The 19,909-nt window shown below is 40.7% G+C and overlaps 1 protein-coding gene across 1 annotated transcript in view; it reads right to left on the reverse strand.

Annotated features, from left to right (window-relative positions):
• Window positions 1-9,419, reverse strand: part of FBP2 (fructose-bisphosphatase 2) — a 29,280-nt gene extending 19,861 nt beyond the window's left edge. The window contains exons 1-3 of the mRNA XM_081065881.1: window positions 9,131-9,419; window positions 4,527-4,689; window positions 2,289-2,381 (exon numbers count right to left, since the gene is read on the reverse strand). Of these exons, the coding sequence (XP_080922007.1) occupies window positions 2,289-2,381; window positions 4,527-4,689; window positions 9,131-9,300 (426 nt within the window). The 5' untranslated portion in view covers window positions 9,301-9,419. The remainder of the gene's footprint in view (window positions 1-2,288; window positions 2,382-4,526; window positions 4,690-9,130) is intronic.
• Window positions 9,420-19,909: the final 10,490 nt, after the last annotated feature.

The raw sequence follows: 19,909 nt of genomic DNA on the forward strand, positions 1-19,909 counted from the left end.
TATGATCTCCCATCCAAGTACTAATCAGGCCCGACCCTGTTTAGCTTCCGAGATCAGACAAGGTCGGGTGCATTCAGTGTGGTATGGCCATAGACCTGACTGATGATTTTAGTCTAGTTATTTACCTTCTCTGTGCTTCCATTTGTTTACCAGTTGCTTTTTTTTAAAAGTGACAATATTATGTGTACCTGCCTTGGGGCTGAGGTGAGGACTGACCTAGGAGCATTGTTCTTCTAGGTAGGTAGAGCAGTGGCTGAGTCAAGAGCAATAGCCATGATGAAAACACCAATACTAAGCACCTCAAAGATACAACTGGGTGTCTTTTTGCAGACTTTCATAAGTATCACACCAGCTATCTCTTTATTTTTATCTCTAAGCTATACCTCAAATAGGCAAACAAAGCTCTTTTACTCACCTAGCTCATTTTTGCATAAACTTGAAAGATCATCTTAGTCTTTAGCTTTCTCAGATATCAGAGAAAATATCTTGTCATTCTCTCCTGCTCCCTTAACAAGAGTCTCCTTTTCTCTTTTCAAATGGAAAAAACAAAACACACACACACACACACACACACACACACACACACACACACACACACCCCAAAAACCCAAAACAAAATAAATTTTAAAAAAACACCAACTAGGAAACATCCTTGGAAGTTTCCTCTCGCCCAAGCTGAGTTAGCTTCCATTTTGTTCTCCAAGACAGAAGAAATAGATGACTCATCGATTCTTTGTTTTTCTTCTCAGAAAAAAGGTTTAAGCTAATTCACATATTCTGCTAAGGTTAGTTTACTGCTAAGCTTTTGCCCCCAAAATCAAATTCTTGCCCCCATTTTTGGACAACTATCAGCCAAGCAGAAATATTTATTGGATTATCAATATCTAGAGACAGAACATTAGGTGACATGAGGCATCCCCAATCCTCTCCCGAGTTTATAATCTAGGAGAGCTAAGAAAGACACACATGGAAAGTTAATTATACAAACATTATATAATTTGTTCTAAATTGGTAGTATAGAAAATAAGTGAAGTCTGCATTTGTTTGATCATGAGTAATTTAGTGGAAAGAATGTGCACTGTGGAGCCAGAGAGATGGTCTTAGAAAACTAGTCAGAGGGCAGGTTACCCAACAGAGCGATCCTTGAGAACTTCAAGTGCCCTTGGCCTCCTGTTTGAAAGCCCCAAGGGCAAAGACCCAGCCCTCCTGATTGGAGCAAGGACTGGTCCTCAGGTTGAAGTAGAGTGTGGATTATGTGGTTTGGCATGAAGATTCTGGATGGTCAAAAACCAATCCATAAGATCCTGTCTATTGTTAAGTATATGGGGTTGGTAGAATCGCCCCAAACACATCTTAATCCCTGGAATCTGTGACTATGTTACATTACATGACAAGAGGGACTTTGTTAGAGTTACCAATTTAAAAGGGGAGGCTATCTTGGATTATCCCAGTGGGCCCAACTCTAATCAGACAAGACCTTAAAAGCAGAGAACTTTCTGTGGCTGGAGGCAGGGAGATGAGGCACAGTGGGGGACTCAGACAGATAAGTGTGAGAAAGACTTGGCCTGTCTTTGCTGGCTTTGAAGATGTAGGAATCACAAGCCAGGGAATGCAGGAAGCCTCTAGAAGCTGAGCATGAAGCCCCAGTGTTGGCCAGCCAAGATACTAGGACGTCCATCCCACGACAGAATGGAACTGAATTCTGCCAACAACCTAAATGAGCCCAGAAGCTCATTAAATGCTTAACACACACACACCCCAGCCTCTCAATAGCAGGCCCTGCTGGCTGACACCCAGATTTTGGCCTTAGGAGACCCTGAGCAGATAAACCAGCCACACCTGCCAGACTTCTGACCTACAGAACTGGAATATCATCAAAGGGTGATGTATTAAGCTCTAAATGTGTGGTAAATTGTTACAGCAGTGATAGATAAGTAATGCAGTTAGATTTGAGATACATAAAGAAGAAACAGAGGGGCTTTCAGATGCTGCCTGGAACCTAATACCTTGCCTGACATTTGTGTCGCATCCAGGTTTTCAAAACAAGGCCCCATCTGTCCTTTCACTTTACTTTCTCACGAATGCTGTGAAGAAGGCAAAGGGAAAATTACCATTTTGGTTCCTCCAACGAGGAGCCCATGGCAGAGTGAGGTTCATGATTGCCTACAGTGGCTTGTCTGCATAGTGGGAGGACAGAGGTTAGAACTCCAGACATGTGGCTTCCAGCTCAGGAACCTTCCAGAAACCACCAGAGGAAAGAGGCATTAAAGATTAGACTGTCTACTCACCTTTCTGTAGATGGCAAATATGGTTCCAATGGAGGCCAGGCAGTCAATGTTGGAAGATCCATCCAGTGGGTCAAAGCAGACTATGTATTTCCCCTGAACATACAGAGGGAAGGAAGAACCACCAATCAGATCATCTTCTGATCAACACAGTCTATGTAAGTGGTGATATGGAGCAGATGACGTGACACCAAAAAATGATTTAGAACAAAGGGATATCCTTATCAAAAAATGCAATTACTTACCAGTGGCAGAGTATATCAGCATATATGAATTGTACACAGGCTCAGAGCCTACCTGCCCATAACACATTAGTTGACACCCACACAAGGCAATGGAGGTCCCACGACCTCCAAATAGCTCTCCTTCTGCCTCTTCTGGTTCCTTCCTCCCCTCCAACTTGGGCCCACGGGGACTTGGAGCTGCTGAAGGTGTGAGAGGAAACCTGATCTGAAATGGGCACCTTGCAGGGAAGAAGTAGAGAAACTGAAGATAAACCTGGACTCACTCCACCAACATCCAAAGAAAGGTCAGTTATTGATAATTCCTTCTAAGCCTTTCCCCAGACAGCTATTTTTCATTGTGGAGCATTTTTGCCAAAAAAATTTCAAAAAATCTCAGAACAATGTTCCAGAGCGCCTCTGGGTCTGTCTTATTAAGATAGCTGATATGCATAGATAGACATCTCAGGAGAATAAAAATACTCTTCTGCGTTTTGCTGCATCCAACCTACCTGTCTGATGTGAAAACCAGAAGACAGAGCAGGTGGGGTCTTGCCATACCATGTCCCTGGCACCCACCCACACTGCGGTCACAGGCAGCTCCAGCCAACATTCCATGAGAAGAAGTCACCAGATACTTTTTACAAGCCTCCTTTGTGCAAGGCCCTCTGAGAGTCTTCACGATGGGGACTGGAGTCTCCTGGCTAATTAAACATTGTAATAAAACATGAAGTAAAAAATGGGAGTCACTTCTCCTGCCACTAAAATTACTTTTCCCTGACTTTCCAATGAGTAATGTCCTAGCTTAAGTTGAACTTTATTTCCTTTTCCCCCTTGCTCAACAGGAATGGAGATAAGGGGGGGGGGGAGGTGGAGGGCACAAAAAGTGGGATAATTCATGAACTTGGAGATTTCCCATTCTCCCTGTGGATAATTCAACTTAGTTCATTCATTCATTCATTCATGTATTTATTCAACAGATATTTGCTGAGCATCTAGCATATGTTGGAAAGTATTCAAGGAGGTGATATAGGAGTAGGCGTGAAGTACTCATAAATTAGCATGAAGACCGGCGTAGCTCAGGCCAACCAGAAAAGACAATGTTAAATTAGATTGAAGTGATAATTGAGGGTCATAGCAGTAGAAATTGAAAGTTGAAAATAATAGGTGTGATTTACCTTAAATTACGTAAGACAAGAAAAGTGTTTTTCACAGTCCCCGACATATAGTAGGTGCTTAATAAATTTGGTTTTACTTTACCTTTTCTACCCTACCGGAGTATCATAAAGAAATGACACTTTGTCCCCAACACCCAATGTATAAATCATGGGCCAGCAGTCCCAGCATTTATTTCATATTACTGTATCACAGCTGAACGTGGGTTGAATTTTTTGGCCGCCAGCAAAACTCTCTCTAGTAAACTATTCACAAAACCATAGTGAATATGGGCCCTCCCAGACATGCCCTGCACTAACCAAGTTTACCATTGTATTAAGGCAAGAGAAAGCACCATTTTCACTTCTTTTCTATGTTAGTCTGACAGTGTGTCAGGCATGAAGAAACCTCTGCTGAAACTATAACAGGCATGAGGAAGTGTGTGGATGCAGAGGTAAGGGTGGGGTTGAACAGATGTGGGGAGGGGAAGAATAAAAGGTCCTATAGCACGGCTCTCCCAGCGCACTCTGCTTTTCACTGAACTTGATGATGTTCAAGTTCCCCCAAATGCCAGCACGTGGTTATGGAAACATTCGGTGAACACTCATGAACCCCACCCACCGAGGCGTTTTGGTAAATCACTGTGATTAATTCCTAAATGAATGACTGCCCTGCTTTGGAGTCTTTTTTACTAGGTAGCATGAGATTTCCGACTAAAGAAATATGCAATTGTTTCCGGAAACTGAAAATGAATCAACAGAGGAAAATCTCGGAAACAAAAGAAAAAGTGAGGCAACCGGCTTCCCAACTCAGTAGCACCGTCTAGTGGTGATAAGCGGAACTGCTTCCCGGCTCTCGCACGCACCCTCAGGTCCTTGGCGGTGATAATCGCCTCTTTATTCTCTTCGGAGACCAGGACGCAGGTGCTGTAGGAGGACTGGAGCATGTTGATTACCAGGGAATTGGATAACACATCCAGTTTCTTCACTTCATCCCCCGTCACGTTCACGCTCCCCGCGATTCCATACCTAAGAAGACCAAAAACAAAGCAAAACAAAAACAAAAACAAAAAAACGCTGAATGACCAGACACTAAAACACCACCAGTGTATCCTCTTTTCCCTTCATGGCTCCGGTGTCTCCAAACTGTAAACACAAACCAAGTATGTCACGTCCCACAGCGGTGATTCTCAACCTTGCTTCCTTTACATCTCGGGGATATTGTCCTACTCCCTTGTTCTCCCAACGCACTGATCAAAATTCAGTTTTACAAAATTGCAAACCTGCCCTCAGCACTGGAAGGTGAAGAGAGAGAGTCATAAAGTCACATGTACCATAATTAATGACTCCAAAAAGCAAAAAACCATGACTTTATAGCCCTGGAATTTCAATATTTGTTATTTATCCTCCAATAGTGGCCTGCCGGGCTGAATTGAAAATTGCCCTGCTGTAGCTTGGTGTTACTTGAATAAGAAGGAAATCTGGGAACAGACTTCACTAATTTAATTTGGTTCTTCACTACCTTTTCAAGCCATGTTAGAAAGAGCACTACTGTAAAATTCTATCTAGAGTCTTTGTGTTTTAGAATATTCGTATGCAAAAGTCTCCTATGTAGCTTCCACCCTCACGGGAAGGATTCTTCTAAAATTTGAGTCAGATCACTCTGGTCCACTCAGAGTTCCCAAGTCCCCACAGTGGAAGCGGAACCCATCGGGCCCCATTGGGAAGCCCTGTTCCCACACTGACAATGCCTTTTGTCCCCCTCATCCTCACTCAGCCAGTCTCAGCCTCCAGACCTACAGGGCACACACTTGGGCTTGCTGCCCTGCTCCCCCACACTCTTCCCTCTAAGAACCATGTGGCTATCACTCCACCCAAGCCCTTTGCATTCCAACAGTCACAAATGTCCTGTGGCCACCAGCGCCCGGCAAGCTGTTCCTCCTTTTCACCTTCACTTGTGGCACTTCCCCCGTAGGAATGGTCCGGATCTGCCATCCGCTTTTTCCTACTGGCCCTCCTGACCTGCTCTAGAAGCTTCCCTGGACCCCCTTCATGTGTCCACCACACACCAGGCACACCCCTGCAATCCGATCCACAGTGGCTCACGATCTGTTCATAGGAATGTCTTTTCTGCTGGACTGTCTGCTCACTGAGGCAAGAAGTACAGCTACTGTATCTGGGGACATAGTGTCTGGGGACATAGGAGACGCTCAATACGTGCTCACTTAATAATGAGGAAAGGACGGCAGGGAAGTAATTTCTTTTCCTCTCCCTTTTTAACGCTATTTATTTGTTGAAGGAATCCTCAGGTGTTTTAATAGGTAGCCAGGGTCGAGAACCACGGATTTACCCTCCGTGGTAAAGTCATGTCCCACCCTCTTCCCTGATTGACAGCCTCTCCCACAATCCCTCCCTATGTCAATTGATGTCTGCTGTGATGTGGTGTGCTGAGCCAGCTGCCTTGGAAAACAATATTGGCAGCCTGGCCTCAAACAGTGTAGCTTCTGGTTCAAAATAGAAGCAAACAGGGCTGGCCCGGTGGCTCCGGCGGTTGGAGTTCTGTGCTCCTAATGCCGAAGGCTGCTGGTTTGATTCCCACATGGTCCAGTGGGCTCTCAACCACAAGGTTGCCGGTTGGACTCCTCAATTCCCACAAGGGATGGTGGGCTCTGCCCCCTTCAACTAAGATTGAACAGGGCACCTTGAGCTGAGCTGCCGCTGAGCTCCCAGATGGCTCAGTTGGTTGGAATGTGTCCTCTCAACCACAAGGTTGCCAGTTCGACTCCCACAAGGGATGGTGGGCTGTGCCCCCTGCAACTAGCAATGGCAACTGGACCTGGAGCTGAGCTGCGCCCTCCACAACAAAGACTGAAAGGACAACAACTTGAAGCTGAACGGCACCCTCCACAACTACGATTGAAAGGACAACTTGACTTGGAAAAAATCCTGGAAGTACACACTGTTCTACAATAAAGTCCTATTCCCCTTCCCCAATAAAATCTTTAAAAACATTAAAAATTTAAAAATAAAAGCAAACAAACAATAGCAACAATAAAACTGGATTATTTTGCGTTGGAGTTTATCGGGATTGCAAACCCAACCTCTTGTTTAATGTGGATCCTTGCAGCCGCTGCTGCTAGAGAACGAAGAGTCAGGGTGCCCAAGGCCGTTGGTGAGCAGAGCTGAGAAACAGGCTCTCTGTCCTGTGCTTTACAATCTCCCCACCCCAACACCCCACCAACCTCACCCTTACTCACCCCTCAGCAGGCCCTCTCACCCTTCCTCCAGGTGCCAGGCATCCTGCTGTGTCCACCTCCACCCACACACTTCCTTCCAGAAAGAACAGAAGCTCAATCACAATGAGGCCTGATTGCCTGACAAATGCTCCAAGTTAAAGCATGGGTGAAGGGGTGCTTTATAACGCATAGGGCGATACCTCCTAGCACGGAAGCTTTCCTGACCATTTTTGAGTGGAAGTTCTACCATTTTGGCAGTAAAAGCTTCAGAGAGGTTTTCAGAGGAGGCATTCTAACATTCCCTTCTTCTTACAACAAGGAGCAGAGAAAAAAAAGAAGGAAAACATGAGAATTCCTAATCACTTTTAAGTTGCATTAATTGAATCTGTGCTTAGAAATGTATGGGAAGTGGCAGAAATATGTGGAAGTCCCATTCTCCAGAGCAGATTTGCTCTGGGACAGAGTGCAACCATTTAGCTCTCTGAGAAGCAATTCAAGGTTTCTCTTAAAATAATTTCAGCATCTTGTTATAAAGAAGGAATTTCTAGCCAATAGACTTCTCCCGCTGCCACTTTGGGTGTGTGTTACAGAGGGACCAGGGGAAGGATGTCGTCTGAATTGGCAGAATGTGGGCCCTCTGCCAGACCAAGGAAAATTCAGCCTCCCAGTAAATGTGGAATCCTGACGTTTTGTTTCCACGGGCTGCGCCTGCCACCTAGTGGTCACTGTGCGGCATCGACCAGCCAAGCGGCAAATTTCCCCAGGTCTGGACACAGAGCCACGGTAATAAAGAGCATTCATACTGAGCATTTACCATAGGGCTGGCACTGTCGAAATCACCATCACGTGGACTCACTAACCCTTACAATAACCCTACAAGTTAGAGGTTGTTAGTATCCTCTTCATCTTGCAAATGGGGAAACTAATGTCCTAGCAAGAATAGATCATTGTCCATGATCGCGTGGAAGGAAAAGCCAAATCAGATCTGAGCACCTTAATTATCAAACTCCTGACTCCACTTCATCTGGACACTCAGCAGCCACGGAGTCAGTTCTGCAGCCGACTGATAAAACCCAACCACAGCAGCCGCTGCCGAGCCCAGTGTCCGGCCCAGAGCAGGCGCTGGTGAATGTCAGGCAGACAGCAGAGAAGGGCCCTAAGCATAGTAGAGCCCACAAACAAGGCGAGCTTGGCTATTATTGCCATATGAAGTAATAATACAGTGACAGCAATACACAGAGAGGGAAAAAGCCACTGCTGGTCACAAAACTTTACATATAAATAATTCTGTAATTATCTTGTGATCATTACATCTTGTTATAGAATGCTATCGTGTGTGTGTTAAAAGCACTACATTGCTAATAGTAAATGTTTTAAATGATTAGCCTTTGTAATTTCTTCAGTTTGGAATAATAATTATAGTAGTTCCCTTCAACTTCTGAGAGGACTTCTACTGGAATTACTACAATGAAAAGGGAAGCCCAAAGAAAGACAGCTTCTTTTTATCACAGACTTAAACTGGACACTTGTCTTGGTTGACCAGCTGCCATAGCCTGAACTTGGCCTCATTCTGTGCTTGGATAAAGCACCAAAGAGAACAAAGTATTGAACACTGGGCATTTCCTCCTTCCAGGACCAGCACCTCTCAGCTCCCTGCCCACCAAGTGGAGAAGATAAAGAAAGAGTCACAGAGAAGAAATTAAAAAATCGTTTTAAAAACAAGACTCGTTTTGATGGTGAGAAAAGAGATGTGGGCTGAGTTCCTGGGAAGTTACTTTGTAAATGATGCCTAGCTCCTAACTATTGGCAAAGGTCATGACAATAAAATGCTGTTATCTGCAAAGAAAATAAAGGGAACGAACAAGCCTCCTGGCTGTTTCTTTGTGCCAGTGAGAATGCATATACAAATCACAATAATTCAATATATGTTTTAATGGAACAAGCCACTGAGCTTGTTATCATCATATACATGGCAACAGGAAAAATTAGATATATTTTTTCACCGTAGCATGTCTCCAAGCATTTTGTTCCTTTCTTATTCAAGTCAAAGTCCCTTTTACCAAAGCACACGTGACAGATACTTTAAAGGCAACTTCCCTCTGGAGCACATTGGAAAATAGCTTTTGACCCGATTTCCTGCCTGGGAACCTGCAGCTCTGCCTACCCTCCACCTGGACCTGATCCCTGCGCATTAGGGCTGGTCTGTGTGGCTGCACCTGTTCCCCGGGACTCACAGGTTGGCCAGGCCGGCCTTGCGCACGGCGGAAGAGATGGCTTTGATGGCAGTCAGCATAGAGTTCAGCAGCTGCGTGAGCTCCCCTGTCCCTTTGGCTTGACGTCCCTTTTCCATAACATAGCGGGTCAGGGTGAGCATGTCGGTTTCGAAGGGGCTTCTGTCCGTCATTGTGGCAGGTAATTTTCAAAGTCCTTTTCTCTCTGCAGAAAGCCTTCCTTATCTCTAAGAGCTGTTGCTCCGAGGTATCAGAGCTGGCCTAGAACCTTGAAGGAAAAGCGCCCCAGCCCACGTGATTGAGATAACTGGGCGAGACCTCAAGGAAATCTCTCTGGCGTGGCTGATTCTGAAGGCTGCCAAGGCACCATAAGCAAGCTATAAATAGAACCGGGCAGCCCACAGACACAGACCTATTTTCTCTCTGTGGGCTCCTTTCTTTAAAGATCCTAAGAAGAAACCATTTAGTAACCAGTGGGAGACGAGAAATCCAGCTACTAAAACATGATCCATAAAACTCTCTTATTCGAGGACTGAAAAGGATTCTTCACATCTATCTACTGAAGAACCTGATTCCCCTGTGGTTTATAGAAGACAGATTGGCAGATCTCTTATCTGGGGTATGGGTGGCACAATAAACTAATAATAATCATGGGAACTCTTAGCCAGGGTTCTTTCATATAAGCTTGAAAAGGATGCTCTCTATTTCCAAAAAGCATGTAGGACTGAATGTATCCATAATAGATATCCAAATCTGGAAAAAAAAATTCTATTTCTAGCACAGTGACTACTAGCACCAGGGTTATTTTATCTATTTATCTAGATTTGCACTTTTATAACAAAAAAATAATACTTGCTTGTTGAAGAGGAAACACTACGGAAGCACATAAAGTGGAAGTCCTCACTACCAGCCCATCCTCCAACCCACTCCCTAGAAATAACTGCCCTTAGAACTGGTGGGGGTCTGGATAGGGTGATGTAAAAATTTTCTCTAGGGGGAGACAGACCTGGCTCTGACTCCCCAGCTAGTTACTTGCTAGTTATATAAAGCTTCTGTTTCCTCACTTGTAAATGAGAAGAACCATAAAACATGTGCATTATAGAGTGGTTGTGAGGATTAAAGTGATAAGATGTGTCTGGCACATGATAGGTGCTTTATACTTGTTAACTATTATTACCCTTCCTATATTTTGACATGTATATAACTATGATGTATACATATATGTATAATTCTATTTCACAAAACAGTAGAATATGCACATTGCTCTGCAATTTGATTCTTTCCTTTGACAGTTATTTCAATCACAAAGTGTTTAACAGCAAGTAATAGAAAACTCAGAGTGCTTGAAATATGTAGGGATTTATTTTTCTCATATTTTCTCATGAGTTCACTTCGAGGTAGCTGCTTCCATTCATTTAGCTGTTCAAAGTTTCCACTAGGGACCTCCGTCTCTTCTCTACAATCCTTAGTCCGCTGGCTTTTGCCCTCTTGCTTGTCACCTCCTGGGCACAAAATAGCCACCACAGCTCTGAACATCTAGCCCACACTGAAGACCCACACAGGAGAGAAAGGGCAGCTCCAACTATATCAGTTCTCTTTTATTAGGAAAGAAAATTATCCCCAGAACACACCCGTACCCTGATAGATTTTTCACTTACATAGTGTTGGCCAGATTTGAGTCATATGGTGATTCGTTGCTGCAAGGGTTGGTTCAACCCATTGAAAGTGTCTGCCATAGCAAAACATCTTGGAAATACATCCATGTCAATACACAGAAAGTACTGCCTTCCAGCACGTGGACAGTTAGATTATTGTGGAAACATGTGCTCTTCAAACAGTGCTGCAACCAGATTCCTCATCTTTATGCATGGACTTGTGCAAGGGCTTCAGTAAGATACAGCTTGAGAAGAGAAACTGCTATGTCAGAACATTTTAACTTTGACATCACTAGTATCTAACCAGAAAACTCTTTTTCTTTCCCTAGAGCGTCTGAGAATTGTGAGGACTGTAGAATGGAACTTTCTTTGGGCCTGATGAGTCATGGTGCCTTTAACAAATTAAGTGAGTTTTGTCTTTCACATGGGAGATCAACCATGATTCTTTGGACATAATTCTAGAAGGAACTTTGGCTGACTCTTAGGAGTGCTGGGCCAGTAAATGACTGCAAAATGAAGAGAGTGGCCTGGTGGATTAGTTTCCAGGTTTCCTTTGAAATCTAACATTGTCCTCAGATTAAGGTTTTCCCACATGATGATGCAAAGCAATGCCACTCAGAGTGGACTGTCACATCTCCCCTAGAGAAATGAATATGTGCATTCACACAAAAACACATTCGGGAGCAAATAGCAACTCTATTTATAATTGTCAGAAACTGTAAACACGCAAACGCTCTTTGAGGGTGAATGGATAAACTGTAGTAGATCCATAAAATGGAATACTATTCAGCAATGAAAAAGGAAGAAGCAATTGTTGCACGTAGCAGCATCTCTTTGAGATGAACCCCAAAGGCACTGTGCTGAGTGAAAGAAGCCAGTCTCAGAAGACCATATGCTGTGACTATTCTCAAGAAGACAAAACTGTAGAGATAGAGAAGAATTCCGTGGTTACCAGGGACTAGGAGTGTGGGGAGGGAACAGGAAACAGATATTTTGCCTAATGGAACTGTTCTGTATCCTGATTTTGGTGATGGCAACTTGGATCTATGTGCTAAAATTCATAGAACTCTACATGTTCTAAAAGTCATTTTACTGTAACACAACACACAAGTGGATCATGGACAATGGTCCACGACAAGGTAAGTAGAAAAATCGAAAGTATTTAGAGATTTCTATAGCAATTTCTTATGTTTGTTCTGATTATATTTATTAAAATGTAATTTAAATTTAACAGTAAAATGTAATTTTTAAAAAATAAAATGTAATTTAAATTTAAATGAAATTACAATCCAGCACTAAACAATTGGGGCCTATATTTTATAACTATTTTTTAATTTCATTTTTCCAGTAATGTTTTGTTACCATTTTAACCATATTTAACTGTACAATTCACTTTATTGCGCAGCCATCACCACCATTCATCTCCAGAACTTTTCTTCTTTCCAGAATAAAACCCTGGACCCATTAAACAGTAACTCTCCATCATCATTCAATCCCCAGCCCCTGGTAATCACCATTCTCCTTTCTGTCTCTATGAATTTGACTGTTTTAAGTAGTTTATATAAGTGGAATCATGCAATATTTGTCCTTTTGTTACTGGCTTATTTCACATAGCATAATATCTTCAAGGTTCTTCCATGTTGTAGCATGTGTGATACTTTCCTTCCTTTTTAAGGCTGCATAATATTCCATTGTATGGATATATCACATGTTGTTTTTCCGTTCATGTTTTAGTGAATACTTTGGTTTCGTCTACCTTTGGTTATTATGAGTAATGCTGCCATGAATGTGGTTGGACAATATCTGTTCCCTGCTTTCAATTTTTTTAGAGTACTTACCCATAAGTAGAATGGCTACATCATGTGGTAATTCTATATTCAATTTCTTGAGGACCCACTATACTTTTCCCACAGTGGCTGCACCATCTTACGTTTCCTCCAGCAGTCAACAAGGGTTCCATGTCTCCACATCCTTGCCAGCTGTTGTTATTTTCTGGGTTTGTTTGTTTGTTTATAATAGCCATTCTGGTGAGTGTGAAATGCTATCTCATTGTGGCTTTGATTGACATTTCCCTAATAATTAGTCATGTTTAGCATCTTTTCATATGTTTATTGGCCTTTCCAGTAATTCTTTTTATTATGTTCTATAAACGTATCTGTTCACAACAGATTGGAAGTGAAACAAACAAAACAGTGCTTTAAACAACGACTGGGAGAAGCACAGGTACCCAGCAAGCGGAGCATGTAAAAAAATGAGCAAAAGACTGCATAATTTGGGGATTGAGAGGAAGAAGCATTGGTTGGTGTCATTTTTAAGCAGTTAACTACTCTCCCATAAAGGGACCCAAGGAAGGGTCTGCGATTTCTGCCATCATCCAGTCCCTGCTGACAGCTGGGAGCAGCAATCATACCCCTTGCAGCTACATTTAAATGTTAGAAGTTCAAGTTACCCAGCGATCTAAAATTGCAGCTGACGACCTTTCAGCAAATGCCAGAGTTCTTTCAGGGCACACAACAGGGTGGAAGCTAGGAGAGCAGCTGTAGTGAAAGCCCAGAGGAAGGGAGAAATGCATCCAACTCACATTTCAGTGCCACTGACACACTGGTGATCCCAAAGCTATCTACGGCCTTGTTATGCTGTGAGAAAGATGCTCACTGACCCGCGTCTTAGTCCATGAGGACTAGCACACCCTCCCGACAAGCGAGGCAAACCTACTCATGCATCAGGGTCCTTCACCCAAAGACAAAGATCTATTACGTGACTCTAGAGTATCCACAGAGAGACCGTTCTCTGTTAGCAAAACTCTGCTAAGATGCTATACATATACTCTCTCATGCAATCCCCACATATGTACTTTTTAAAAAAGTTTTCAATCAGAAAAGGTTTTATTATAAGAAACAATGCTATCAGGTAAAAATGCAAAAAATTACACAATTATAGCAAAATAAAAAAAATCTGCACATTTGTGTCTACAGGACTTACTACATACCTGAGCAGTGAATATTAAATGCCACATTAAACTGGCTTCACATAGGGAATCTGATTCTTTGCAGATTGTGCCCACTTTTTCTCATGTACCAGTGAAATCAGCTTGATGCTTAAGCATCAACTTTGTGGGTAACAGAAAACAAAGATGGAAAATAAAAAGTACAATTTCTACTTTCTGTAATATAGTTACACCAAGTCCACTTTTCAGTGTGTGAAAAGTAGATAGGAAAGTGCTACATACATTTTTCAAATGCAAAAACAAAGTTAAGATGGGACTGGCATATGTTAGACCTATATTTTAATTTTGTAATACCCATTGTACCTTTTGCTTATATTCTCATTTTACTATGTTTTTTTTCTTTTTAATTTTTTAAACTACTTTACTTTTTTAGAGCAGATTAGGTTTACAACAAAATTGAGAGGAGATGTAGAGATGTCTCATTTTCCCTGCACCCACACATGTATACCCTCCCCTGTTATCAACACCACTCACCAGAATGGTGTGTGTGTGTGTGTGTGTGTGTGTTACCAAGGATGAACCTACATTAAAACATCATCATCATCATCCAAAGTCCATAGTTTACACTAGAGTTCACTCTTGGTGTTGTACATTCTATTGGTTTGGACAAATGTGTAATGACATACGAGGTTGGATGATTAAGTTTGAGAACTCATCCTAGAAAAACTGCTACATATCTCATTGCTAAATATCACTACTGTCACTTTCAAAGTACTCCCCTTGGGAAGGTATGCACCGATGCCAGCACCTAGTCCACCCTTCAAAGCAATTTTGGAACTCTTTTTCTTGAATGGCCATCAGAGCTGTCATTGTATTACCCTTGATGTCCTGAATGGCATCAAAATGTCTTCCTTTCAATATTTCCTTTATCTTCAGGTAAAGAAAGAAGTCATTGGGGGCCAGATCAGGTGACTAAGGAGGGTGTTCCAATACAGTTATTTGTTTACTTGCTAAAAACTCCCTTACAGACAGTGCTGTGTGAGCTGGTACATTGTCGTGATGCAAGAGCCATGAATTGTTGGCAAAAAGTTCAGATCGTCTAACTTTTTCACGAAGCCTTTTCAGCACTTCCAAATAGTAAATTTGGTAAACTGTTTGTCTAGTTGGTACAAATTCATAATGAATAATCCCCCTGATATAAAAAAAAAAAGTTAGCAACATGTTCTCAAACTTAATTGTCAGACCTCATATGTCTATCATAATATACAGAGTTTTCACGACCCTAAAAATCCTCTGTGCTCTGCCTATTTATCCATCTCTCCCCTTTAACCTCTGGCAACCACTGATTATTTTAATGTCTTCATAGTTTTGCCTTTTCTGGATGTCACATAGTTGGAATCATACAGTATGTAGCCTTTTCAGACTGGCTTCTTTCACATAGTGATATGCATTTAAGTTTCCTCAGGTCTTTACGTGACTTGCTAGCTTATTTCTTTTAGCACTGAATAATATCCCATTGTCTGGGTGGACCACAATTTATTTATCTGTCACCTGCTGAAGGACATCTTGGTGGCTTCCAAGTTTTGGCACTTGTGAATAAAACTTCTATAAACATCTTTCTGCAGGTTTTTGTGTAGACATAAGTTTTCAACTCCTTTGGGTAAATACCAACGAATGCAGTTGCCAGATCATATGGTAAGAGTGCATTTAGTTTTGTTAGAAACTGTAAACTGTATTCCAAAGTGGCTGTACCATTTTGCATTCCCACCAGCAATGAATGCGAGTTCCTATTGCTCCAAATCCTCACCAGCATTTGGTGGTGTCAGTGTTTTAGGTTTTCACCATTCTAGTAGGTGTATACTGGTATCTCATTGTTGTTTTCATTGGCATTTCCCTGATGACATGACCTGGAGCATCTTTTCATATGCTTATTTGCCATCTGTCTGTCTTCTTTGGTAAGGCAGCTGTGAAGGTCTTTGGCCCATTTTTTAACTGGGTTGTTTGTTTTCTTATTGTTGAGTTTTTAAGAGCTCTTTGTATATTTTGGATAATAGTCCTTTGTTGGATGTGTCTTTGCAAATATTTTCTCCTAGTCTATGGCTTGTCTTCTCTTTCTATTGATACTCTCTTTCCCAGAGCAAAGGTTTTTAATTGTAATGAAGTCCAGGTTATCAATTCTTTCTTTCATGGATTGTGTCTTTGTTGTTGTATCTTAAAAGGCATCACAATACGTAAGGTTATCTAGGTTTTCTCCTATGTTATCTTCTAGAAGTTTTATATTTTACATTGTGTGTATTGTCCATTTTGTGTTAATTTGTGTGAAGGGTGTAAAGGTCTGTGTCAAATTCTTTCTTTTTTTTTTAATTGTCTGTGGATGTCCACTTGTTCCAGCACCATTTTTCAAAAGACTATCTTTGTTCCACTGTATTGCCTTTGCTTCTTCATTAAAGATCAGTTGCCTATTTTATGTCAGTTGACTATATTTGTGAAAGTCTATTTATGGGGTCTCTGTTATGTTCCATTGATCTATTTGTCTGTTCTTTTGCCAATACCACACTGTCTTAATTATTGTAGTTTATAGTAAGTTTTGCAGTTGGGTAGCATCAGTTCTCCAACTTTGTTCTCCTTCAATATTGTGTTGGCTATTCTGGGTCTATTGCCTCCCCATATAAACTTTAGAATCAGTTTGTCGATATCCATAAAATAACTGATTTTGACAGGGACTACAGATCAAGTTAGGAAGAACTGACATTTTGACAGTATTGACAATAGTCTTCCTATCCATGAACATGAACTCACTTTAGTCCTTTTTTTATTTTATTGATCAGATTTTGTAGTTTTCCTTATATAGCTCTTGTACATATTTTGTTAGATTTACACCTAAGTGTTTCATTTTGTTGGGAGGTAATGTAAATGGCATTATGTTTTTAATTCCAAATTCCACTTGTTCATTCTTGGCATATAGGAAAGCAATTAACTTTTGCATTGAATCCTGCCCAGAAGTTTCTTTTGTTGATTCTTTTGAATTTACTACATAGATGATCACGTCATCTATGAACAAAGACAATTTTATTTCTTCCTTCCCAATCAGTATACTTTTTTATTTCCTTTTCTTGTCTTGTTGCATTAGCAAGGACTTTTAGTACGACATTGTAAAGGAGTGGTGAGAGGGAACATCCTTATCTTGTACTTGATCTTAGTGGGAAAGCTTTCAGTTTCTCACTATCAAGTATGATATTATTTGTATGTCTTATGTAGACAGTTCTTACCAAGTTGAGAAAATCTTCCTCTATTTCTAGTTTACTGAGAATTTGTATCATGAATAGATTTTGTCAAATGCTTTTTGTACATCTATTGATGTGATCATTGATATTTTTTTTAGTCTGTTGATGTGATGGATTACATTAATTGATTTTCAAATGCTGAAACAGACTTGCAAACCTGGATAAATTTCACTTGTCCGTGGTATAAAATTCCTTTTATACTTTAGGTGATTTGATTTGCTAATATTTTTTTGAGGGTTTTTGCATCTATGTTCATGAGATATTGGTTTTCTTTTCTTGGAATGTCTTTGTCTGGGTTTGATATTAGGGTAATACTCATCTCATTGAATGAGCTAGGAAATATTTCCTCAGCTTCTATCCTCTGAAAGAGATTTTAGAGAATTGATATTATGTCTTCCTTAATTGTCTGGTAGAATTCACCAAAATCCATCTTGGCCTTGTGATTTCTATTTTGGAAGGTTACTCATTATTGATTCAATTTCTTTAATAGATACAGGCCTATTCAGGATGTTGCTTATTTCTTCTTGCATTAGTTGTGGCAGATTCTGTCTTTCATTTTATCTATTTCTCCTAGGTTATAAAATTTATGGGCATAGAGTTATTCATAGTATTCCTTTATTATCCTTTTAATGTCCGTGGGATCTGTAGTGATGTCCCCCTTTTCATTTCTGATATTAGCAACTTGTGTCCTCTCCCTTCTTATTTAGTTAGCCTATAATTTAGTTAGCTTATAATTTCATTGATCTTTTTAAAAGACTAGCTTAGGTTTCGTTGATTTTTCTCTATTGATTTCTTGTTTTCAGTTTCATTGATTTTTGTTCTAATTCTTATTTCTTTCCTTCTGATTACTTCGGATTTAATTTGCTCTTCTTTTTCTAGTTTCCTACAGTGGAAATCTCAATGATTGATGTTAGATTGTCCTTCTTTTATAACATATGCATTCAATGCTATAAATTTCCTTTTAAGGACTGCTTTCACTGGATCCCACAAATTTTCATAAGTTGTGTTTTTATTTTCAATTAACTTAAAGTATTTTTAAATTTCTCTTGAAACTTCTTTCATCCATATGTTATTTGGAAGTGTGTTGTTGAATCTCCATGTGTTTTGTTATTTTTCAGTTAGCTTTCTGTTATTGATTTCTAGCTTATTTCCATTGTTATCTGATATCAGACACTGTATGATTTCTATTGTTTTAAATTTGTTAGGGTGTGCTTTATGTGCCCAGATGATGTCTACCTTGGTGAATGTTCCGTGTGAACCTGAGAAAAATGTGTATTCTGCTGTTGTTGGATGAAGTAGTCTAAAGATGCCAATTATATGTTATTGATTGATGGTATAGTTAAGTTCAACTATGTCCTTACTGATTTTCTGTCTGTTGTATCTGTCCATTTCTCAGACAGGATTGTTGATATCTCCAACTATCATAGCAGATTCATCTATTTCCCCTTGCAATTCTATCAGTTTTGACTCTTTTGTTAGGTGCATACATGCTAAAAATTTTTAAATATTCTTGGAGAATTGTTTAAATTCCTGGTTTGATAATTCCAACATCTCTGCTATGTCTGGTTCTGATGCTTGCTCTGTCTTTTCAAAATATATTTTTTGCCCTTTGGTATGCCTTGTAATTTTTTATTCTGAGGTTTAAAGTTGGAAATCAGGCCAAAGTCACTCTGGGTATTTGGGGAACCGGTGATACTCATGTAGAGCTTCTACCTCCATACTGGTAACCAAATGTTCCAGCAAATGCCAGTGGCATAGCCGTGGTAGCAAAGCCAGGGAAGATAGGTGCCCTGGAGTCAAACTTGAAGGATGCTTTCTTAGCTTTTGGCAAAAGACACAAAGCAGCAAGTACTTCATTATAGAGAATTTTGCTTTAAAATATTAGAATTTAGGTTAATGGTCAAATATTGTTTTAATGTGGAGGGTGAAGGGTATGGCTATGGAACCTTTAAGAGCAATACCAGTAGGTGGGAATAGAGAGGTATGAGGGCTGCTTTAGAAATCCTGCTGATGCTGTAACTTGATAGAAAATCCTTAACAACCAAATATTTGAGTGGTTAGAGGTAGTTGTTTTCCTTTATATGCTTACTTAGAAGTAAGAGGGGGTCTCCCATATTAGGGACAGAGTGATGTGGCACTTGGCAACCAACAGACCTGAGTTCCTGCCAATTCTGAACACAATGCTCAGTGAACGCCATCCTTTCACTTTCATTGGTGAAGAGCATCAAAGGATCTCCATGGTCAAATCCAGCTTTGAGGTTCCAAGAACCATCAAAGAATTGCTGTGCTGCTGTTTGTCTGGGTTTGTCCCTGTCTTTCTTTCTCAGAGAAAGATTGGCTGCATCCACATTAGAACAGAAACAAATATCAATTGAAAACTGTCAGTTAAATAAACCCATGGTTCAATCAAAAAACACCACACAGAATACACAAACAAAAGCAGAGGAAAGGGATCTGTTTGTGATTTTGCTTGGTTTCATCATGGCTGCAAGGAGGGGGAGTATCATTTCCCATCCAGCTCCCAGACTGTCACATCTCCCTCAATACTTTGAGAACCAGAAGTTATAAGAACTAACTTACAAGATGATTAAAAATCAAAAGGTGCTTTGCAAGTCTGGGGACTTTACTGAGAGGTCCAGCCACAATTGGAGTGGGAGAAATACTGGCTTTGGGTCCAATCAGTGGACAAAAGCAGATATAATGTTTAAGATCAAACTAAGTTTCCTTTCTGGAAAACCATGGAATTAACAAGCAACGTTTGGAGGAAAAGGAGCAGGATTTACACAAAAACCTGTTTCAAGTTCACCAGTAAGAATAAATAATTTAAAAAAAATCTAGAGCTCAAGAAAGGCCACAGATGTTTCTTAACACCTGATATAACTAATTTGCCATGATC

This window comes from Rhinolophus hipposideros (genome assembly GCF_964194185.1).
Source record: "Rhinolophus hipposideros genome assembly, chromosome: 11".
Classification (NCBI taxonomy): domain Eukaryota; kingdom Metazoa; phylum Chordata; class Mammalia; order Chiroptera; family Rhinolophidae; genus Rhinolophus; species Rhinolophus hipposideros.